General features: G+C 41.8%; 1 protein-coding gene across 4 annotated transcripts in view; it reads right to left on the bottom strand.

The window, feature by feature from the left end:
• Positions 1 to 25,000, bottom strand: part of LOC123517629 (nephrin-like) — a 779,174-nt gene that overhangs the window by 201,245 nt on the left and 552,929 nt on the right. For all 4 annotated transcript variants that reach the window (XM_045277924.1, XM_045277926.1, XM_045277928.1 and 1 more), the window contains exon 5: positions 24,338 to 24,541. In XM_045277924.1, the coding sequence (XP_045133859.1) occupies positions 24,338 to 24,541 (204 nt within the window). The remainder of the gene's footprint in view (positions 1 to 24,337; positions 24,542 to 25,000) is intronic.

Below are 25,000 nucleotides of genomic sequence, written 5' to 3'. Positions count from 1 at the left end.
GTGGAACAAGGAAAAGAAAAACAGGGAAAGAAGAAATGTTTAGAAAAGAAAATAAATCTCTCTAAAAAAAAAAGAAATAATAAAAAAGCGCAAAGAAAAAAGATACGAACAAGACTCCAGTAGAAGAGAAAAAAAAGGTTTAAAGTTTTGATGCAAGCGCAAAATATTGAAACAAAATCCAATAAAATACCGCATTATTGAAAACAAACAAATAATAATAATAAATACACGTAGATCTACGAAAAAAAGGTAAAAAAAAAGCAAGCGACATCAATTCTCACCGTATAAAAATAAAATAAGAAAATAAAATACATATAAATATTTCGGATAGAACGTTTGAAAGAAAATAATAAAACAAAAACGAAATAAAACTATAAAAATCCTGACACTAAATATTTCGGATAGAACGTTTGAAAGAAAATAATAAAACAAAAACGAAATAAAACTATAAAAAACCTGACACTAGATCCAAAGGTTTTCAGAACGTGGTCGAGTAAAATGGAAACCAAGTGAGTGAAGTGCAGAGGCCGAGACAAGATAGAGGAGAGGGATGAGAGGCACGGGCTGGGTGATGTGTAGGAAGGAGTACGTGGAATTGCTGGGTGGTTAGAGAGGGGACATGAGGGGCGCTGCAAGATATTGGCCGAGGTGCGGAGCAGGAAGGCTATGTTCATGTCTGCGTGGGATGCAAGGACCTGGAGATGGGTGGTTGTTGCAGGTGTTGGTAAGGAATGATGTTCTTTCCGCTACAGGAGATTGTAATGCTATGCTGCAGTATGTTAGTGATATAAACAACGATGTCTTCATTGGTTAAAAGTGAGGCTAAGTTATTTCTGGCTGCGCGGGATGTGATGTGTGGTTGTGGCAGGTGTGGTGAGGATTAATGTTCTTTCCGCTACAGGAGATTGTAATGTTATGCTGCCGTGTGTTGGTGATATAAGTAACGATGTCTTTATTGGTTAAGTAAGGTTGAGGTGTTTGTGGCTGTGTGGGATGCGTGGCACTGGAGACATTTGGTTGTGGTAGGTGGTTGTCTGAATGGATGTTATTTGCTCTATAAGAGATTCTAATGCTATGCTGCCGTGTGTTGGTGATATAAGTAACGATATCTTCATTGGTTAAAAGTAAGGCTAAGGTGTTTGTTGCTGTGTGGGATACGTGTACCTGGAGATGTGTGGTTGTGATAGGAGCAATTGTGGATGGATGGTATTTCCGTTAATTGCACTTAGTGTGCAGCCTTTATTAATATGTACAGTGAGATCAGGAATGTGATACAAGAGTAAGCGATGGTGTTCTCATCATTGTCAACATCTCTGGTTTAACTTCAGGAAAATGATCATCAACCTGACCTCACTTATTTCTTTCACCTGTCTGTTTATTCTGAGCCATCCCAATGAAAATCTTATATCACTGCTTAGCTCTGTAAACAAAACACCAAGGAATTCCCGGAACTAATTTGGTCAGCCTGATTGGTAACCTTTGAATAACTTTATTGGATGCGGCAAATTACTGAATTTCTTTTTTACTTGTACTTTAATTCAGAGTAATGTTTAGCCAACCTCCTTTACAATATGCAAAAATCGTCTTTTATTTTATGTAAGAGGGAGAACTACCAAAGGCATAAAAATGAATATCAGAAAAAAAAGGTCTACTGGAATTGTAGTCTCCGTAAAAGACTAGAAATAGTCAAAATTCAGGGACAAATGTCTCGACACCTCTCTCTTAAAAGAAGTTAAGTCGTAGGAAGATGGTAATACAGAAACAGGCAGGGAGTTCCAGAGTTTACCAGTGAAAAGTGTGAATGAATGAGAATACTGGTTAACTCTTGTATTAGAGGATTGGACAGAATAGGGATGAGAAGAAGAAGAAAGCCTTGTGCAACGAGGCCGCAGGAGGAGAGGAGGCATGCAGTTAGCAAGATCAACAGAGCAGTTAGCATGAAAATAGCAATAAAAGATAGAAAGGGATGCAACATTTCGGCGGTGAGAAAGAGGCTGAAGACAGTCAGTCAGAGGAGGGGAGTTGATGAGACGAAAAGCTTTTGATTCCACCCTATCTAATAAAGCTGTTTGAGCGGAACCCCCACAAACATGTATCTTATGTATCTTTATGTATCTTATTTTACCAATTTACTTTGCCGATGTTACTCTAACACTCAATTTGTTTACTGTAAGGTTCAACTATTCATGTACAAGAGTGAGTGACAGGCATCTCTCCCAAGTGACCCCACCTACTGATCTCTTTCAAGTTTGCATTTGACACAAAGGGAGAGAAAGGACACTTAAAAAACTACCTGTACATAATGCATCTTTAAAAAAGGATTGATCTGCAAATTTTAGAATCCTAAATGTTAACCTGGCGGAATGTGGTAACTTTCTAAGGTTCCCATGACTCATTTTTTTTTTTTTTTTTTTACGGTAAGGCCTATAGTGCCTGTAGGCACACTTGAAGAGTGTATGGGAAGCGCTGTTCAGCTTCCGCCCATTAGTGGCGCAGGCAATTTTATTTATAGTGGTACCCATATTAGGGCCATTATCACCGCCCAAGCTCATCTTGAGTGTAACCACCTAGAACCTGGGTATCATGGTGATGTGTAGGTAACTTTGAACCACTCGACAAATGGCAAAGTTTTTTTTAAGGCTGTACGTGGTGGGATTCGAACCTACGCGTGGACGTCTGTCCGATCCCACGTTCACCACCTTATCCACTATGCCACCGCCTCATGAAGAATTCATTAGCATGAAAGGACAAGCGAGAAGTGACAAAGGTTAGATAGCCTGGTGCGGCAAGGTAGATGAGAAATAAGTTTGTGGATCGTTGGGGAGAGAGAGAGAGAGAGAGAGAGAGAGAGAGAGAGAGAGAGAGAGAGAGAGAGAGAGAGAGAGAGAGAGAGAGAGAGAGAGAGAGAGAGAGAGAGAGAGAGAGAGAGAGAGAGAGAGATCAAACTTAAGATATGAAAAAGCAATCTGTCAATCATCACGAGAAAAGACGATTGATTGATAATAAAACATAAAAAAGATAAAATAAAGCCATCATCGCAGCCTGAGACCTTCCACTTTGACTTCTTTCCGTAATGATTTATGTGGGACATTATCTATTAAGCTATTTTTAATTCTAGATTAATTCAAAGGTCTACGAGTTAATTAGGGTAATTTCTGCACTTCCAGATTAGTTTCCTATTTTCATAAATGTCAATTCGCATCACCATTAACATTAAAGTAATTCATCTCAATCTAATATGCCGTAGATGTGCGGAAAGAATTAAGGAGTGCTTTGAGAAGATAAACAATGCATGAGCTACGGCTACCCACTCTTCCGATATTCTGAATGAAAACACCGTTGTATCATTCCAGAACGTTACTATGAATGCCAAGTGATGTATGTGTGATGACGACGCTTCCTGCCGTCACTTATTCACAACGAGGACATGTTCCTGGGTAGACGAGACGCGTCGGGTTTCGTGGGCTATAAATCCCTAATATTCAATTTCGGCTTCCAGTATCTGTAGCACATGCCAGACCTCTAAACTAATTCAAAAGAAAGATTTCGTTTGCCAAGAAGAATATACTTTAATGATAAAATGATAGTCTGTCTCCAGAGATGGTAGATTAGAAAGAAGTCTGTTCTTCATATACTAGTAAATTTGTCTGGAATAATAATTCTTAACAAAAACAGAATTAATTCATGTTTGTTTGTGTGTGTGTGTGTGTGTGTGTGTGTGTGTGTGTGTGTGTGTGTGTGTGTGTGTGTGTGTGTGTGTGCGCACGCGCAATATTTGATCTATATTTAAGCTTTATTCAGTGCAAACTTAACAATCCTAAATGGTGATTTGTTAGTTACATAACATCCAAATCAATGAAAAACTGTGATCACACAAAAGACGAAAAGTGTGTACCTTCAACCAATTCATTTAGAGATTAAATAAAAGCGGCCCTGTAAGACATTGTAGAACACAATACTTCTTATTATCAGAGTTCCATCACTCGTCATTGTAAGCCTTCAATTTTGTTATTGTCAGATAATTTATTAACATAAATTTCAGTGGACTACTTTATACCTCAATAAAAAAATAAAGGCTCAGTGTATTATGTATATATTCTAAAAAAATGGGGACTTTGAATGAAAAAGAGATAAATCTTACGTTATCTTTTTGTGCTTGTTAAAAATAAATAAATATATATAATTTCGTCAATGGTAGAACAAGAGTGTTTGGTGGTTATTTCAAAGTTGCTATTCTTACCATATCATTTGAAAGAAATAGGAAATATTACGTAGACTTATCTGGACAGTTTTACATCAACCTTTGTAATTGAAAATATATCGTATTGAGGAGATGGTGAAATGGAAAGTATTAAGTATTGGAAGACGATCAATTCAAAGAGACGAAAAAAAATCAAAGTGTAGATTTATTTTTCCTTTCTGTTTTGTATTCTATCACAAGATCTCAATTACCCTTTTATCACTATCAGAAGAAACTATATATATGAAAATACAATGTACATCTTTGTAAATACCAGTGTGTGTGTGTGTGCGGAGAGAGAGAGAGAGAGAGAGAGAGAGAGAGAGAGAGAGAGAGAGAGAGAGAGAGAGAGAGAGAGAGAGAGAGAGAGAGAGAGAGAGAGAGAGAGAGAGAGAGAGAGAGAGAGAGAGAGAGAGAGCAGCAACACAGACGGAGATAAAGGAGCGAGAGGTGAGGTGGAGTGTGGCGTCAGTGGTAGGTAATGAGAACTAATTATATTCACACGTTACACCGAGACTGGAGTCATGTCGTAGAGGATTCTTCGAGGTCCGTATGACAAGCTCTCTAATTAACTTCTAAGGGAATTTCTCACATTATGAAGACATTCCAGTTATGCTATGCAATTATGGTCGACCAGGAGACACGACACCCCCTGAGACGCAAGACGTGGACACACACACACACACACACACACGCCCGGTAGCTCAGTGGTTAGAGCGCTGGCTTCACAAGCCTGAGGACCGGGGTTCGATTCCCCGGCCGGGTGGAGATATTTGGGTGTGTCTCCTTTCACGTGTAGCCCCTGTTCACCTAGCAGTGAGTAGGTATGGGATGTAAATCGAGGAGTTGTGACCTTGTTGTCCCGGTGTGTGGTGTGTGCCTGGTCTCAGGCACACACCACCAGCTCGTTCCGTAGGGTAACGTCTGGCTGTCTCGTCAGAGACTGCAGCAGATCAAACAGTGAAACACACACACACACACACACACACACACACACACACGTAAGCAGACGCACCCACATATGAGTCTTTTACTTTTCTCTTATCTTCATTGTTAATTAGTCTTTTAATTTATGGTGTGTGTGTGTGTGTGTGTGTGTGTGTGTGTGTGTGTGTGTGTGTGTGTGTGTGTGTGTGTGTGTGTGTGTGTGTGTGTGTGTGTCCCTGGTATTGAATTAATTTATCAAAGATTGTCGGGGGAAGTAATGACGAATAGAATTGCATGCTGATTCATTCACTCTCACTAACCAGCACTCTTCAGCAAATCGTACGGTATTAACAATGAGAGGAAGCACTGATTTCCCTCAAACATTCTCACAATGGAAACGGAACCAAAAATAAGAATTGGTCTATCTATATAATTTTCTATCGTCTTTATATTTTCCTCTATTAAAAACAAGAATGTCTACAAATTTCTTGTGTGTTTCATTTATATCTACTGGCAATTAATGTGTGGCGGGAAATAGACTATTAGCAGGTGACTGAGCAAGGCAGCAAAAACATGATTGATTTAGTCATGAATAAAACAGTAGTAGTAGTAGTAGTAGTAGTAGTAGTAGTAGTAGTAGTAGTAGCAGTGGTAGAAGTAGTAGACGAAGTAATAGTAGAAATAGTAGAAGCAGAAGTAGAAGTAAAAGTAAAAGTAGTAGTAGTAGAAGTAGTAGCAGTAGAAGTAGTAGCAGTGGTGGTGGTGACAGCAGCCGCAACTACAGTAGCAGTACTAGTAGTAGTAGTAGTAGTAGTAGTAAGTAGTAGTAATAGTAGTAGTAGTAGTAGTAGTAATTGTTGCTGTTGTATTATCTTTTTTGTCACTATCAATATTACAATTCTTAACATTATTATAACTATTAATATTATTACAATTATCATTAATATCATTATTACTATTATTATTTTATTATTATTATTATCATTGTTATTATCATTATTATTATTATTATTATTATTATTATTATTATTATTATTATTAATATTTTTATTATTATTATCATTATTATTAACATTATTATTATTATTATTATTATTATTATTATTATTATTATTATTATCATTATTGTTATTATCATTATTATTACTATTATTATTATTATTATTATTATTATTATTGTTATAATTATATTATTATTTTTCATTATTATCATCATCATCTTTAGCAATAGCAGCAGTAGCAGCAGTAGCAGTGGCAGCAGTAGCAGCAGCAGCAGTAGCAGTGGTGGTGGCACTGGCAGCAGCAGCAGCAGCAGTAGTAGCAGCAGCAGCAGTGGTGGTGGTGCAGCAGCAGCAGTGGCAGTGGTGCAGTAGCAGTAGCAGCAGCAGCAGCAGCAGCAGCAGTAGCAGTAGCAGTAGCAGTAGTAGCAGTAGTGCAGCAGCAACAGCAGCAGCAGCAGCAGCAGCAACAGTAGCATTATTATTATTATTATTATTATTATTATTATTATTAGTAGTAGTAGTAGTAGTAGTAGTAGTAGCGGTAGCAGTAGTAGTAGTAGTAGTAGTAGTAGTAATAGAAGTAGTAGTAGTTAGCAGTAATAAAAACACAATTTGTAAAATCGTCCAAATACTTTAAGAATGAAGTAATGTAATCAGTTACAACTCTTTCCGATTAATTCAATGTAAAATTGACCATGTTGTTAAATCTTTTGAGCATTAAGGGAGGACATCATTAAAGTTTGTTCGGTTAGCGGGACTAGTAAGCTAAGAAGTTTCAAACATGAAAGAACTACAAGAGAAACTTGGGCTTAAGATATCTTATTCCATTAAGTTTACAGATACAATACCTTCCAATCAACAAAGTTAAAGAGTCTCTTTCCATAGGCTTAATTCCAAGATGTTGATTGAATATCACTATTTTTTAGCTACAAACGAAAAGAATAAAATTAAACAAAGCATCCTGAAACGGGTACACACATGTTTGTCTGAGCATCTGTGGGTGGCATCCCGTCTAACGATTATTCATATTCCCGTCATTAGGTTATGTGAAGTGTTTTGCTCGCCTCTCCAAGGTGTCTGGAAACTCCACGTCAAAGGGAGATGTCATTAGTCAATAATGTTATTGGTCACACTTGTCCAGGTAGGAGGGCAACTTGTCTTTTGATGAAAAGCGTCAATATATCCTCAATATCAAACGGAAATATATCAACGTAACTTGGAAGTAAAAGCCTCCTTGAGGTCACTTCCAAGTTATGATGACAAATCATCACGACACACTGAGGACAACAATAAGTAAGTCACAGTTTCGCAGCGTGCGTACCCCTTGTGTTGCAAGACGATTTTTTTTTTTTATTGATTTGACGCTGCCATACACCCTAAATGCCTCCACGCGACGCAAACATTTGCAAGGAACCCCCAAAAAAAAAAAAATCCCACTCATCTTTTCTTCCTCTTCCTCGGAGAGCCAAAAAATGGCACAGTCTTACAAGGAGAATTCTTTAAAAATCCCTCAAAAATTTCCTCTGCCGCGCACCGGGACCGCCCGGGAGCCTGCCGCTCCCCGTCGGAGTTGCAAGACCGTTCAAATCCCCTGTGGACAAGCTGACGTCTCATTAGAGCGACACAAAGTAAAATTTATGACACGAATTTGGCGGCAGCGGAGGATATTCCAGCCGATGGGACACACCTGGCTCACCTGGCCGTGCGTCGCGCTAATGGATGTGGTTCCTTCTGGGGGTGGCGGAGACGGAGCGCGCTATGACGGGTGCTGAGGAGGCGTGAGTGTGAGGTGAAGGCTGCGGCGGGGATGGAAAGAGTGTGCCAGACAGTGATGGGCGCTGTAGGAGTCCGAGGAAAATGAAATCTTGTACGAGTGCAGAAAATGGATTCTTTCTTTTCTCTCATGTTGGAGATAGTTAGAGAGAGAGAGAGAGAGAGAGAGAGAGAGAGAGAGAGAGAGAGAGAGAGAGAGAGAGAGAGAGAGAGAGAGAGAGAGAGAGAGAGAGAGAGAGAGAGAGAGAGAGAGAGAGAGAGAGACGAAACCAAGAGTAGGTATAACTCAGAGGAGGGTGCAAGCCTTTTTTTTTTGGGGAGAGTAGGAGCAGGAGAGGCAATGGCAGGACGGGGTGGGGCAGGAGTTGGGCAGGGCGGTTGGGAGGCGCATATTCGAGATAAGACAAAACGGTACTAGACTTTCCCTAATCTGAGACTTCCGTGCCGGCCTCTCATAACCCAGTGGGACCGAGCAGGATGGGAGGCAAAGCGAATACAACACGAAGGAGAGGAAATAAGAGCAAGAGGTAAAGGGGAAGAATAGAAGAAAAAGGGAGAATGGAGAAAGGATGAAGGAATGTCTAGGGCAGAGAGAGGTTTGGAAAATAATGAGGGAGGAAAGGCAATAAGAGGACAAAGAAGAGGTAAAAGAAGGAAAAAAGATAAAAAAAAGATGAGGAATGGAGCTAGGAACAGGGAGAGAAAATGGAAGAGGGAAGAAGGGAGTAGGGAAGCAGAGAATATAAAGCGGAGAATGAGTAAAGGAAATGAGTGGAGGAAAAGAGAAAATAAGAACGAGGGGAAGGATAAAAAGATAGAGGAATTTATAGGAGGAAGAAGGAGGGAAACAGTAAAGAGAGAAAATAATGTAAGGAAGAGAGAAAGGAGGAGGAAGTGAAGAAGATCAGTCTATGGAAAGACGAAGATAAGAGGAGGAAGAAAGAAACGAGAGTAAAACGGAATAATGTAAAATGAAGAAAAGATAGGAAGAAGATTAGGAGGAAAAATAGAAGAAAGAGAATGGAGAATAGAGCAAAGAGGGAGAAAATTGGGAAAAGAAGGACGAAGGAGAGCAGGACAAAGACAGAAATAAGATAAAACAAAGAAAAAAACTAGTTAGTAAAACAAAAAGAAAAAAATTGAGAAAAATGTATAAATAAAAGAACAAAAAGAGGAAACAAGCTAAAACAAGCAGAGAAGAAAGTGGAAACAGGCGGCAAAAGTAAATAAAAGGAAAATAAGAAGAGTGAAAATAGACTGCCAGTGACGAACAAAGAAGATGGAAAGAAGGAAGAATTGAAAACACGGAAACGAAATAACATGGTAGAAAAAAAATAATGGTGTTTTGTAGAAGCAAAAGACAATGGAAGTGGAACAAAAACTACCTTACGTAATAACAAGGAAGAGAACGAAAACACGGGAGAGAGAGAGAGAGAGAGAGAGAGAGAGAGAGAGAGAGAGAGAGAGAGAGAGAGAGAGAGAGAGAGAGAGAGAGAGAGAGAGAGAGAGAGAGAGAGAGAGAGAGAGAGAGAGAGAGAGAGAGAGAGAGAGAGAGAGAGAGAGAGAGAGAGAGAGAGAGAGAGAGAGAGGACAAAAGAAGTTATGGATGGCGTAAGAAAGTTGCAATATAAAAAAATAAATGACAGTGGATGGGAAGAAAGAGGGATTACGGAAAGTAGGATAAGAGGATATGAGAAAAAAATAGAGGAGGACGAGGAGGAGGAGGAGGAGGGAGGAGGAGGAGGAGGAGGAAAAGAAGAAAAGAAGAAGAAGAAGAAGAAGAAGAAGAAGAAGAAGAAGAAGAAGAAGAAAAAAGAGAAAGAAGAATAATAAGGACACCAGTCCCACCACCACCACCAGTACCACCCAAAACAACAACAACAAGAACAAGAAGACCAGAAGGAAAAAGAAAAAGAAGAAGAAAAAAGTAGAAGAAGAAAAAGAAAAAAAAAAGAAATAACAATAAAAAGAAAATAAGAAAGAGGGCGGAGCTGGAGGAGGAGGAGAAGGAGCAGGAGGAGGAGGAGGAGGAGGAGGAGGAGGAGAAGAGAAAAATAAAGAAAACACGGAGCAAGAAAAATAAGAGGTGAAGCAAACAAGAAAATGAAGCTAAAGAAGATAAGAGAGAAGGAAGGAGAATGAAGAAAGATGAAGAAAGAAGAATGAGATCACAAAGAGAAGGAGGAAGAGGAGGAGGAGGAGGAGGAGGAGGAGGAGGAGGAGGAGGAGGAGGAGGAGGTGGAGGAGGAGGAGGAGGAGGAGGAGGAGGAGGAGGAAGAGGAGGAGGAGGAGGAGGAGGAGGAGGAGGAGGAGGAGAAAGAGGAGGAAAGAAAGGAAAGTAAGACGTTGGTGGTGGTGGTGATGACGTTTGGACTCAGATCATGTATCCGGTGTTAAGAATCACGTCTTGGGAATTCCGGAATCAAACTGAATTATTGAACGTCCATCACCCTCCTCCCCACACCCACACCCACTCCCACTCCCTCTCTCTCTCTCTCTCTCTCTCTCTCTCTCTCTCTCTCTCTCTCTCTCTCTCTCTCGCTCTATCTATCTCTCTGTATCCTTGTCCACACTCGTCAGGTTTTGCTTTGAGCCGCTTTCACCCAACTCTCTTAATTTTGGATAGAGGCTGTTTTGCGGGGAAGGGGAGCATGGTGAGATGCAGCGAAGGGAGAGAGGGAAGGAGAGAGGAGTGTGATGAAGGAGGGTAATAGGGTCTGGGGGTGAGGAAGGCTGATGAAGGGCAAGATAAGGAAGAAAGAAAGGAAGGGTTAAAGATGAGTTATTCACTGGAGGAGGAGGATGAGGAAGAGGAGGAGAAGGAGGAGGAGGAGGAGGAGGAGGAGGAGGAGGAGGAGGAGGAGGAGGAGGAGGAGGAGGAGGAGGAGGAGGAGGAGGAGGAGGAAGAGGAGGTGGAGGAGGAGGGGCTACTGCAGACTGGCGAGCGAGATGAGAGAATGGAGATTTTCAGAGAGAGAGAGAGAGAGAGAGAGAGAGAGAGAGAGAGAGAGAGAGAGAGAGAGAGAGAGAGAGAGAGAGAGAGAGAGAGAGAGAGAGAGAGTCTTTCACGAGAAAAAATCCGATACAGATTCATTCACTTCATTTCAACACTCTCGGCCTCATTTTGTCGAGTGAGCACGCCTTGATGACCGAGTGGCGCCCTGGACTCACCTTTCCCGCACAATTAAAACACCTGGATATTGCTGCACCGGGGCATTAGCGCACACCTGAACCTGTCCTTAATGAGGAAGAACACCTGAGTTTAACCTTGCATCCCACCCCATTTAACAGAGATTTAATTTCGGCCACCCTTTCCTTAGCTGGCTCCCCTAACTCTACTTCTCTTCTTTCTTTCACTGCCAGCAAACCCACACTCGCTCCCACTACCATAACTGCTACCATTGCTACCCTTTCTTCTACCATCAACTCAACACACCAAACTGTTCTGAATAATAGAGTAACAAAACTGTCACCACCAACTTTGAATATCATCCTCATTGCAAGCATCACACCAGTAACCCTCACTACTATTGCCACTGCCACTGCCTCTTTTGCTACTAATCCAGCTACCACCGCTGCACGTTAATAAAGACTTCACATCCTAGCAAACAAAGCGAGGGTGAGGCACGAGCACACTCCTTCCATTAGTAGCCAGGTTATGGGAGTAATAGTAACAATGTATGCGGGCTATTTACAACAATGGAGTCTGAATAAAGCTCCTCGCACACAATTGTTGGTTCTTTTCGGTGCACAGAGGCTGCCTGGTCCACTAGCGGCACGCGATACGGGGAGGAGAGGAAGGAACCGAGCCTACACAAACGCTAATTAAATCAGTAAACATAATTATTGGGACGTTTCTCCTCCTTGTTTGTCAAGACTCTTGTCATCTTGAGTAAGTGGGGTGTTCTGAAATAGACCTCGTTCCATATACACAAGTGGCGCCACTCTCGCCCACATGGGAAGCTGCCTTGAAAGGACTTGTGATGAGAGGGCACCATTTTGTTTTGGTGCTCAGCTATGATACGTTAAGGGTGACCAGTAAATATACAACTATTATCTTTAAGTATGCTTTACAAACGCATCCAAATTTGTGGTTAAGATTAAATTTCAGATATAAAGACTGACGTTATTTTGCTGAGAAAAAGGAAAAAGCAGGCGAGATGTGCGTTACCTTTATCATGGACGGTAAATCTTTAGACAATAAGATGTTATTTTAATTTCTATTATGAAATGAACAGAAAAAATGGTGTGGTAACATAACAATGAGAACAATTTCCTCTGTGGTTACCAAAGGCGTCTTTCTCTACTAAGACCTGAGAGAGAAAGACAAGACAAAATAGGAAAAAAAACAATAACAAAAATAATATTATAAACTGATGGACAATATAGAAAGTCTGGAAAAGTGGCGTCGTCCTCATGCCAACCTCTTCCTCTTTCCAGCGAGACTCAGGACACCCCGACGACTCCAGACTTGCAAATTTAGCTCTTGACGCAGGGGACTCTTCTCCCCCCGGCAGCCCACACCACTCTCGCTGCCGCTGCCGTAAATAGTTCACCACTTCCCTGAAAGCCACTCATCCTCTAGATACGTTCTTTTTTTACGCCGTATCCTCCTCCTGAGTTTCCTAATGGCTATTCCAATGCCAGTCTGGAGGTCCCCAGCCATCACAGGACGAGATGGACTCAAATATTTGATTAGAACCTTCAGAAGAGCGCCTTCTCCAACAGACGGCCTCTCGGTCATCTGCAGATGGATGTCGGTCTGCCTGGCCGGCGGCGCCAATAACCTCAAGTTTAGGCCGAGGCATGGACATTCAGGCGGCAAGACTCGCGTGTGGAAGGTCGAGCTTTCATGACTCCTTCACTTCTTCCTTCTCCACGGCTGCCGCAAAACGGAACTTTAAAGTAATATTAAATCACATTATATGAGTGTGAATTACTATTTACAATCAACATGCTAACATCGCCTCCCTCTGGACGTGCGCAGTGGGGAACCTTGCTCTGCGAGAACAGCTTTTCTCTCCGCCAGCTGTCAGAGGCAGAATTCCTTCCTTTCAGGCGGACCAATTTGGTTCATTTCTTATGCAAATCAATGGCAATTACCAGGTACTATGCTCTCGTGATGACTGCTTGGCGGACACGTGCCTCACTACACTTCATCAGCGCCTGGTGTCAGTGAGGAGCAGCGAGGCGCCACGAACGCTGCTGTGGGGATTTAGAACAGAGAATGAAGCGAGTGTGCGGAGATAAAAGGCGGAAGGAACGCTCTTCCATACACCCGCTTCACCTATACTCTATCACCTTGGCTTAAGATAGGCGGCACCTATTCATCAGAACCACTTAAACCTCAAAGAACAATGTATCGATGTCACTTATTGAGTGAATATCGACCGCAGCGGTAAAGGAAGCGGAGCCGAGAGAAATGTGTGACCTATTCGTACATCTCGCTGGTGACGGAGCTTCGGCTTAAGAGCTAAAAATACAAGTCTTTTCTGCCACTTCAAATATCATCAAAAGCAAGAATGGCAGCTGTTGCAGTGACAGTAGCAGTACATCAGGAAAACATATGAGGTCATTCATCTTCTCTTTTAAGTTTATGGTCCCGAAAATTCTGGCATTAGTGTTCACATACAAGCCACAGGTTGAGCAAGCACAGCGTCTGCCGTAGTGACCATGGATTTTCTTTGTCACTGTCTTGTTTGAACACTCGCTGCAGCAAAAAAAAAAGAATCACGTCCAGTCCTTTGAAGACGGGCGCACCACCCACGTAGAGAGAGAGAGAGAGAGAGAGAGAGAGAGAGAGAGAGAGAGAGAGAGAGAGAGAGAGAGAGAGAGAGAGAGAGAGAGAGAGAGAGAGAGAGAGAGAGAGAGAGAGAGAGAGAGAGAGAGAGAGAGAGAGTGTTTCCCTAAAAGAAAAGATACATCATAAATCTAATGAATAACTGAACATTACACAGTTACATACGCGAAAGGTTCCTTAGGCAAACACTCCGTTCGGCCAAACATCATATCACAGATCCGCAAGGAAAACCGAGCACGTGAAATGAATGGATGTTAGCAAGACAAATCCAAGCTAACAGAGCAAGATAACACACACACACACACACACACACACACACACACACATCCAAGGTATACACTGGGCAGGTCCAATTGCAGGTCCGCCCTCGGTTCTGCTGGCTTGGCGTTCGCTAATTGGTGAAGAAGCGTCGTTGATTTGCCGGACAAGGAAAGACACCCCCATGAGAATGCTCGCCCAGAATAGCAGAAACAGAGGCAGAGGCGGTGGCGGTGGCGGTGGTTCTATACTGCTGATGGACAGGCAACATTTAAAACACTGCTAAGTAGTTTGGAGTAGAGTTTAATAAGGATAACGTTATTTTTTTTCTAAGGTTTGTGTGAGTTTTATTGTGATAATTTAAATGTTAGTTATGTTATTCTTCCATTCTAACATTACGTGACTATTTCTTTGTTTTTTATCTCGCCATTGAATTCCTTCCCCCACAATTTCTTTCCAGCTCGTCCTTCCTACGCAGTTCCCTGTCCGTTTTCGCCTCCAGCCGTTTCTTTGCCCTTCAATCTTCCGGAAAAAAAAGAGAAAGAAAAACAAAATTTCCTAACTAACATGGCTGGACAACAATCTCTCCTCTAATCACGCCTGCTACACGAATGAAGAAAAAGCGAAACGCAAACACACGTAACAATTAGAAAGAATAAATGTGTAAACGTAATCAGCGAGGCAATTATCAACAACACAGGACAACGAGCACGGGAAAGCCAGTATTTCGACAGCTACAACACACAATAAGGACGGGAATTACGACCACTAACTAAAGCTGAAACACAGTGTAACGACGCGAAACAAGAATTCAGACGACCACCGCACTGTGTCCTTGGTGGCAAAAACAAGACGAGCAGGACAGGAGGAGGAGGAATAGGAGGAGGGGGAGGATCCAGGGCTGGTGGTGCCGTGAAGGACTCAGATAAAGAAAAGAAGGGAACAAGAACGGTAAGGACGAAGAAAAAAATGTGTATAAGTAGGTAGGGTGAAGTGATGAAAGGAAAAATGAATAGGAAATGATAGAATGAGTGAATGATTGAGAGTAAAAGAAAAAGGAAAGGAAATAAATCTGCAGGACGAATACACTGAGCAAATGAAGAATACGTAAATTAGTTATGAGAAATGGAGGAACTTAATCACAGAGGAAAGCAAAAGAGAATTAATACAAGAATGAGATTGAGAAGAACATATATGAAACAAAAGACAAATAGAGAGAGAGAGAGAGAGAGAGAGAGAGAGAGAGAGAGAGAGAGAGAGAGAGAGAGAGAGAGAGAGAGAGAGAGAGAGAGAGAGAGAGAGAGAGAGAGAGAGAGAGAGAGAGAGAGAGAGAGAGAGAGAGAGAATGAAAAATATCTGGATAAAGAAAATCAACGTAACAGAAGAGATAAGAAATGAGAAAAAAGAACGGGAATACTAAATTACGAAAACAAACTACAGAATGCGGCAAATAAAGGGAAGGAAAGGACGAGAACAAGAAATAAGGAGAAGATAATTAGGACAAGACTTCTTACTCAACCTTACCTTTATTCTATGCACCTCACTAATGCGGGAGTTGACCAAGGCCTTTACTCTTTCATTCCCTTCACTGGTAGGCCCTTGAACACTCTATATTTCTTTCTCCCACGACTTGAACAGTTTCGAGAGAAGAATATCAAGGGACCTCTGGCACTATATTGGCTAACGCGTTTGGAACTTTTCTAATAAACTTTTTTTTCTCTTTTTTTTTAGGTGGACAGCAACAAATGAGAAAGCTTTTCTCTTCACACACTTTTGTCATTTATTTTTTTCACGCCTAAGAAAAAAAAATTATATACGAAAAAGGAAAGAAACGTGATACAGATATATAAAAACACTAACTTACCTATAAACAAAACAAGAAATAGAGAAAAGAAAAAAAAAAAAAACAAGTAAAATAACCAAAAAAAAAAAAAAAAAGTCGATAAAACAACGTCAGACAAATAGATGCACAAAGAAGAACACAAGAAAAAAGAGAAGAGGGAGGAAGAGACCAAATAAGAGAGCGGGAAGAAAGAGTAGAAGAGAGAGCGGGAGGGAGAGGAGATGAGAGGCTGAGGCTGGAGTCTCAATTAGTACACAGTGTTGTTGTCTAGTGGCCACGGTAAGGGAGGAAGGGTGGGGAGTGCGGCTTGGGGAAAGGGGAGGTAGAAGAGGGAGCAACCGGGACATACGATAAGGGTTATTGGGGATGTGAGGAGGAGGAGGAGGAGGAGGAGGAGGAGAGGTAGAATGACGACGACAAAGATGAGTATGAGAATGAAGACGGAGGAACAGAAAGAGGAGGAAAAAGGAGAGAGACGTGGGTGGTAGCTGTTTTTAAAGGCTTTGTGTGGTGTAGGTATTGTTTCAAAGTTATAAAATTGTATTTGTTATGAAGAAAAAAAAATAAGGACAAAGAAAAAAATACCAGCCGTAGGTAGTTACTTCTTAGGTCTGGAGTGCTCCTGTTGAAAGAATGGAAAAATAAAAGATAAAAACCTGCCTTTTTATGAATGTTTTTTTCCTTCTCTGGATGCTTCATAACTCTCACTGATAAAGGTCAAGGTTCACTAAGAATAATACTTAACGTCCTCTCTCTCTCTCTCTCTCTCTCTCTCTCTCTCTCTCTCTCTCTCTCTCTGTGTGTGTGTGTGTGTGTGTGTGTGTGTGTGTGTGTGTGTGTGTGTGTGTGTGTGTGTGTGTGTGTGTGTTTCGGAGCTTTTGATTACATTTTTTTTTCTCTTGTTTTATTCTTTAGTCCATTGTATTTTTTTTTATAAATCTTGTGTAAAGTTGCAGTTCTCCCAGTGTCATTATTTTTTGGGGGGTCATAAAAGCAGGAATACATTTCTTGTAAAACAAACATAAATTATTATGCATTTACTGTTACGATACCTGCTCGACTTTCTGCTATAACAATTATTGTCAAGTGAAACATCAACAACAACAACAGTAGCAACGGGGACAGCAAGAAGCCCACCACAATTACTGCCGCCAACCCCACCAACCCCTTACCACTCCTTCCACTAACAGAACCACAAGGCAATTAGCAAACCCAATACTACTACCACCACTACCATCACCACCACCACCACCACGTCCACCACCACTAATACCGGCACCACAACTGACTTGCCACGCCGCCAACTTAAACTAAACAGCTTTCCACTACAATACCAGACAGTGTGTTCGTGATCTCAATGCCAAATACACACACACACACACACACACACAAACACACACACAAACACACACACACACACACACACACACACACACACACACACACACACACACACACACACACACACACACAGACAGACAGACAGACACACACACACACACACACACACACACACACACACACACACACACACACACACACACACACACACACACACACACACACACACACACACCATCTCCTTTGCACAAACTCACCAGGTCTTGTCACACACCGTTTTCCCCCTCCTTTCCTACAAACACACACACACACACACACACACACACACACACACACACACACACACACACACACACACACACACACACACACACCGCCCACCTCTCCTACACCGTTTCCCCATCCCCTTAAAACCAATCCGCCTTCCAAGTAGCGGCGTCTTCCTGGTTCTCTGTGAGACAGACACGCCCCCTAAGGCTAAGTCCACCAGGAGGAGGCCCGGACACAGTTTGTACCTTGATAAACACGAGGCACAAGGGAACAAGCAAGGGTTCTCTACCAAGTTTGTATGTCAGTGTCTGTGTGTGGGAGAGGGGGGGGGCAGCAGTGACCTAGTCCTCTGTAGTATACTTAAATTAAATATTAAATATTAATAAAAAATCAACGGAGACAATCGAGTGCTTTTGAACACAAAGCAAGGATTATGTATCCAATAAACAGATGAAAGGATTATGCTTTTTGACGCCTGAATGTAATAAAAAAATAACACAAATTAATAATAACTCCATAGCGATAAATCTATACATATACAAATCACTGCAGGATTAAAAACTTGCCTATCCGTTACAATTAATACTTTAGAGCACCTCCCTGGTCACACAGCAATGACCTTCCTTCCTCCAGCTGCCTAGCGCGAGCATGAGCCGCCAGATCGAGTGGAAAGTAACTTCTGTAATTGGATTTAAGGCCAGACAACTTCAATGGGAGGAGAAATCTGTTTGGTCTGGATTTATATACAGTGAAGCGTAAAGCTGTGCAGTTAGTGAATTACTCTCTTATTTGGCGTACGTGTTTGTGTGTGTGTGTGTGTGTGTGTGTGTGTGTGTGTGTGTGTGTGTGTGTTCATCTGTATATTTATCTATGTGTCAGTCACTTTATCTGTTTGCATCTAAGTCACTCATTCTTCTTCCATCTCTCCATATGTCCGTCTCTCTCTCTCTCTCTCTCTCTCTCTCTCTCTCTCTCTCTCTCTCTCTCTCTCTCTCTCTCTCTATATATATATATATATATATATATATATATATATATATATATATATATATATATATATATATATATATATATATATATATATATATATATATATATATATATATATATATATATATATATATCTGATTATCGATCATTCTGTCTGTGCAACGGTATAGGTTTAGTTGTCGTTCGATCTTTCCATACTTCTTTACTTGTATATTTATTTGTTCAATATATTTATCTAAAATAACACACACACACACACACACACACACACACACACACACACACACACACACACACACCCCCACACACACCGCGTAGTGTAATTGTTAGCACGCTCGACTCACAATCGCGAGGGCCGGGTTCGAGTCCAGGGAAGCGGCGAGGCAAATGGGCAAGCCTCTTAATGTGTGGCCCCTGTTCACCTAGCAGTAAATAGGTACGGAATGTAACTCGAGGGGTTGTGGCCTCGCTTTCCCGGTGTGTTGTGTGTCGTGGTCTCAGTCCTAAACGAAGATCGGTCTATGAGCTCTGAGCTCGCTCCGTAATGGGGAAGATTGGCTGGATGACCAGCAGGCGACCGAGGTGAATTACGCACACACACACACACACACACACACACACACACACACACACACACACACACACACACACACACATTCACTTTCACTCTCACTCGCTCTCTCTCTCTCTCTCTCTCTCTCTCTCTCTCTCTCTCTCTCTCTCTCTCTCTCTCTCTCTCTCTCTCTCTCTCTCTCTCTCTCTCCCCCAGCATCACTGGGGACTCAACACAATCAAACACTATTGAAGCTCTTCACTGACTTACAGTGAGGTGACAATGTGGAAGACGAATTGGGATTAGACTTCGCGAGCCACGGAGGGGAAGGGGAGCGGAGCGAAGGAGCGAGGATGTGGAGGAGACACTGGTAAAGGAGACAGAGAAGAAGGTGGAAGTGGAAACGAAGAATTTGAAAGAGAGAGAGAGAGAGAGAGAGAGAGAGAGAGAGAGAGAGAGAGAGAGAGAGAGAGAGAGAGAGAGAGAGAGAGAGAGAGAGAGAGCAGACACGGAAATCAGGAAACAACATACGAAAAGGATGAACAGGACAGCGCGAGTATGTGTTTTGGATATGCAGGAAAACAAAATACTCGCGTGTGAAGTCTGAGAGAGAGCAAGAAACACACACACACACACACACACACACACACACACACACACACACACACACACACACACAACAGACGCAAACACACACCGGAAAGAGAGGCCAACATCAATACAATCTTTGTGTTTACTTTGATACCACTTTCCCCGTGACTGTTTTACGTTCCCTGAGGCAACTACGGTTAAGCTTCCACCATGTAAATAGTGTAACGTTCGCTGGAGGGAGTGCGAAATATTAAAGGGGTGATGATGGAGGAGGTCGTTCGCGGCGGGGCGTTCCGGCGTGTAGAATGGAAGGGCACGTGTACTGGCTGGGCGTGAGGGTGAGCGTGAGAAGGTGGCAATGCTCCGGGCGAGGCAGGATAGAATGGCTGCGGGACGGAAGAGTGAGGAGAGCATTTTCGAGTGTGGTGGAATTGTTCTTCCAAGATGATGGTGGTGGTGGTGGTGGGGTGTGTGTGTGTGTGTGTGTGTGTGTGTGTGTGTGTGTGTGTGTGTGTGTGTGTGTTTCACGCATTAACAACAAATAAATTATACTAACAGTTAGTTCTTTATTTTTCTTAACAACGAATACCTTAATGTCAAACACACACACACACACACACACACACACACACACACACACACACACACACACACACACACAAGACCTTACTCTCAAACTAAACAAAACGTCCCGTATTCCCTTATTTCTTACAGTAATAAATTTAAGTGATTTAACCTCGAGGGATGAGATTAAATGAAAATAAATGTAACTCCTCGACTTACGGCCACAATACCTTGCCTTGGCGCCCTCAGGTGTGCGGGGCCCGGCACAGTTACGGCCGTTCATTGTGATCAGGTGGAAACGGACCGCAAGGAGGCACTTAATTGATGGCTCACAAAGTCTGCTTAATTCGGGGCGAGAGAAACGTGGAGTGTCACCTACCTGAACTACCTGAGGGGAAATCTAGGTCATGACGGCACCTTGGTTACTTTCTTTTTATGATTTTATTTTATGATTTCGTAATTCAAGTGTGTGTGTGTGTGTGTGTGTGTGTGTGTGTGTGTGTGTGAATATGTGTAGTATGTAAGAAAGGAAAGTAAGCCAAGGACAAGAAAATATATAAAAAAAAAAGGCTCACTTAGTTGCCAGTTCCCTTGCAGGTCCTTAAGAGTTATCCAAAAGAAAGGAATAAATGTCTTGATACCTCACTCTTAAACGAAGTAAAGTTACAGGATGTTAGAAATACAAAAGCAGGCAGGGAGTCCCAGAGTTTACCAGACAAAGGTATGAATGACTGAGAATACAGGTTAACTCTTGCATTAAAGACTTGGATAAAATGACGGTGAGAGGAAAGCCTAGTGCAGTGAGGCCGTAGGAGGAGAGAAAGCATACATTTATTTAGCAAGATGAGAAGAACAGTTAGCATGAAAATAGCGTTAGAAGATACCAAGAGATGCAACATTCCGGTGGAGAGGAAGAGGCTGAAGACAGTCAGTCAGAGAAAATGGAGTTGATAAGACGAAAAGCTTTTGATTCCACCTTATCTAATAAAACTGTGTGAGTGGAACACCCCTGCCCAACATGCAAACGTAAAGTGCTCCAAACATGGGCGGATAACGCCCTTGTACAGAGTTAGCAGTTGGGGGGATAAGGAGTGAAAAAAAACTGGTGGAGACGCATTAGAATGGATAACTTCATAGAAGTTGTTTCAGCAAGAGATGAGATGTGAAGTTTCCAGTTTAGTCTATAAGAAAAGGATAGACCCAGAATATTCAGTGTGGAAGAGTGGGACAGTTGAGAGTCATTGGAGAGGAGGGGATAGTTGTCTGGAAGGTTGTGTCGAGTTGATAGATGGAGGAATTGAGTTTTTAAGGCAATGAATAAATTTCCTCTGTTCCACTAAGATATCTTAAAAAAAAAATGTCAGGCGTTCTGTGGCATTTCTGTGGGAACTGTTAACTTTTTGAAGGGTTGGTCGTCTCTGAAAAGACGTGGAGAGGTGGTATCATCAGCGTAGGAGTGGATAGGGCAAGAAGTTTGGTTAAGATCATTAATGAATAATAGGAAGAGAGTGGGTGACAGAACAGAATCCTGAGGAACACCACTGTTAATTGATCTAGAAGAAAAGTGACCTTCTACCACAGCAGCAATAACACGGTCGGAGAGGAAACTTAAGATAAAGTTGCAGAGAAGATTGAAACCATAGGGGGCAGTTCTGAGATCACAGCTTTGTTCCAGACCCTATCACAAGCTATTGATAGGCAACAAATAAAGTTTGTGTGTGTGTGTGTGTGTGTGTGTGTGTGTGTGTGTGTGTGTGTGTGTGTGTGTGTGTGTGTGTGTGTGTGTGTGTGTGTGTGTGTGTGTGTGTGTGTTTCCCGTGTCTTTCCGTCTGTCTATGTTATGTCTGACAGTTTGTGCATGTATCTAGTATGTATGTATATCTGTCTGTCTGTCAGTCTGTCTGGTTATCTATTTTCTTTTTTTCCGTTCCCCTCGTAAGCTCGTAAATCAATGGTGTATGTGTATTCCTCTTTGTCTGTTGGTCTGTCTGTGCGTCTGTTTGTATCTCTCTCTCTCTCTCTCTCTCTCTCTCTCTCTCTCTCTCTCTCTCTCTCTCTCTCTTTCATTTATCTGGGTCTCATTACGTCAAAACAGGTGTTGCTTCATTAACTCCGTTGCACTCCAAGACTCAAGACGTGCCTAACTCTTCCCACTCTCTCATTCACGAATACTGGGAACTGCCTCTTTCACTATTTTCCCGCCCCTGTTTTTTTTTTACACTAATTACATTCTTCTCATTGCAAAGAGCACTGGATTCTGTTTTTTTTCTTCCGAGTCGCTTTTACTGATAGTATAAGTTATTTCCATTACTTACTTCCTCCTGCTTTCATCATATTCCATTTCGTTTCTCCCTCCAGCCAGCGAGCCAGCCACACAGTCTCTCCGCTACCACATTTCATTAGAAGTTTGGATACAATAACCGAACTCCCGCTCGACGGAATGCTAATATCCAGCTCCCCGTGCACAGTGGAATCCGTAATATAAACATAATGTAATATTGCCCGGGTTTCACTAACAAGGCGTACGCAAAAAGACACGGCATAGGTTTACAGCGCAGAGGAAAGAAGAGAAATATCAATATGTAAGCCTATGAATCCACGCCAATAACTCTTCGATGGAACTGATATGGAAGTTGGGTTATTGAAGAGAGAACGTCAGAAAAAGAAAGCTTAACACGACACGTCCTACATTCAATTCACAGGTGGCCAATAGATACATTTATACATACATATATCTTCTTTTTTCTTGTGAAGGTGTGGAATTCCACAGAAAATCCTCTTTTTTTTCTGCTTTAGATATTTAGGTAATTTTTTTTCTTTCTTTTTTCTTCACTTTTATAGCACGCTTCTAGTTTGAAGTAACTCACTTTCCCTTTACCTTCCAACATCGCCAACTTCAGATTTACCGATTTATCTGTTTATTATTTATCTTCTTTTTCTTCAAAGCGGCTCAGGTTGGGAGAAGAAACCACAAGACATACACACACACACAATTTCCTTTCTGATTTCATGGAGTAATAGGTATAAGGAAACAAATCTGCCTTGGTCACTAAATAAAGATCCATTGATCACCAGAGATTCCTCTTGGCCACGACCACCGGTGCCTCCCAGCTGTGTTCCTGCCTTCCCCCTGTCCCTGAGGTACTGCGAAGCTGATGAACCCCTGGATGCCACAACACACACACACACACACACACACACACACACACACACACACACACACACACACACACACACACACACACAGTCACACGTAATCCCACACACATACGCCCGGACTTCCCCTAGCCCTCTCTCTCTCTCTCTCTCTCTCTCTCTCTCTCTCTCTCTCTCTCTGACGCATACCATCCCGTGTGCCTTTGATTCACATTCTTGGGATAAACAAAAGAGCCATCGAGAAAAGAGGCACTGACCGTTTTCTTCATAAGATTACATTTAAGAAAAGAGGGAAGATGACATTCTTTTTTTACCTTTTAAAGATGCAAAAATAAATTGCAAAAAGTAAATGCTGAAAACAATCACTGCTAAATCCACTTAAATGTATACTATCCGGAAAAAGAAGAAAAAAGAAAAAGAAGAGAAAGATGAAAAGAAGAAGAAGAAGAAGAAGAAGAAAAAGAAGAAGAAGAAGAAGAAGAAGAAAGAGAGGAGTAAGAAGAAGAAAAAGATGAATAAATAGAAGATAAAACAAGAACAAAAGAAAAGAACAAAAAGTTTGAAGGGGGAATAAATATCAAATTATGAAAAAAACAAGAAAGACAAAGGCAAAAAAGGAAAGAGAAAGAAAAAAAAAGAAATAGGTAAAAGGAATCTAAACACAGAGAAAGAAAAAAAAATGAGAACTAAATAGCACAAGGAATAAACAGGATGAGGAAAAGGAGAAAAAGGAAGTGGTAAAATTGTAATGCAAATGGAGATGAAAAGAAATGTAAATAAATAAATAAATAAATACATAAATTAATTAAGAGCAAAAAATATACATAGAGAACAAAAAAAAAAAAAAAAAAATTCCTAGTCAAAAAGGCAAAGAAAAAAACAACAACAACACGAATAAGGTAAAAAAAATCAAGGAAGAATCGATGGAAAGATACGACCAAGAGAGAGAGAGAGAGAGAGAGAGAGAGAGAGAGAGAGAGAGAGAGAGAGAGAGAGAGAGAGAGAGAGAGAAAGCGATGTTCACACTCACAGTTCATGTCGAGGGTGGCGGTGGCTGTGGCGGGCATGGAGCCATTGAAGTTGAAGGCTCTACACTCGAACACGGCGTGGAGGTGGCGGCGTGTGAGCTGCGGCAAGGTGAGGGTGGCGCTGATCACTCCTGGCGCCTCCTGGGTGACCGGCGCCTGCCAAGCCTCCTCGTTCACGAACCACATGACAGTAGGTGTGGGTCGGCCTGCACACACGCAACGAGGCAAAAGTAAAGTTATTTTAGTGGTCGTATGATGGTGTGTATACGTATATTTTCATGCATTCACACACACACACACACACACACACACACACACACACACACACACACACACACACACACACACACACACACACACACACACACACACACACACACACACACACACACACACACACACACACACACACACACACACACACACACACACACAGAAGTTTACAGTTAGTGTATAGGCTAGAATAGAGTATACATAAGGTATATTTGTACACACATACACACACAAAACGCACACACACACACACACACACACACACACACACACACACACACACACACACACACACACACACACACACACACACACACACACACACACACACACACACACACACACACACACACACACACACACACACTCGTAAACATCCCTTCATGCAGAGA

Source organism: Portunus trituberculatus, chromosome 42 (assembly GCF_017591435.1).
Source record: "Portunus trituberculatus isolate SZX2019 chromosome 42, ASM1759143v1, whole genome shotgun sequence".
In the NCBI taxonomy this organism is placed as follows: domain Eukaryota; kingdom Metazoa; phylum Arthropoda; class Malacostraca; order Decapoda; family Portunidae; genus Portunus; species Portunus trituberculatus.
Note: the sequence above shows the minus strand (reverse complement) of the source record. Positions and strands in the feature narration are given on the sequence as shown.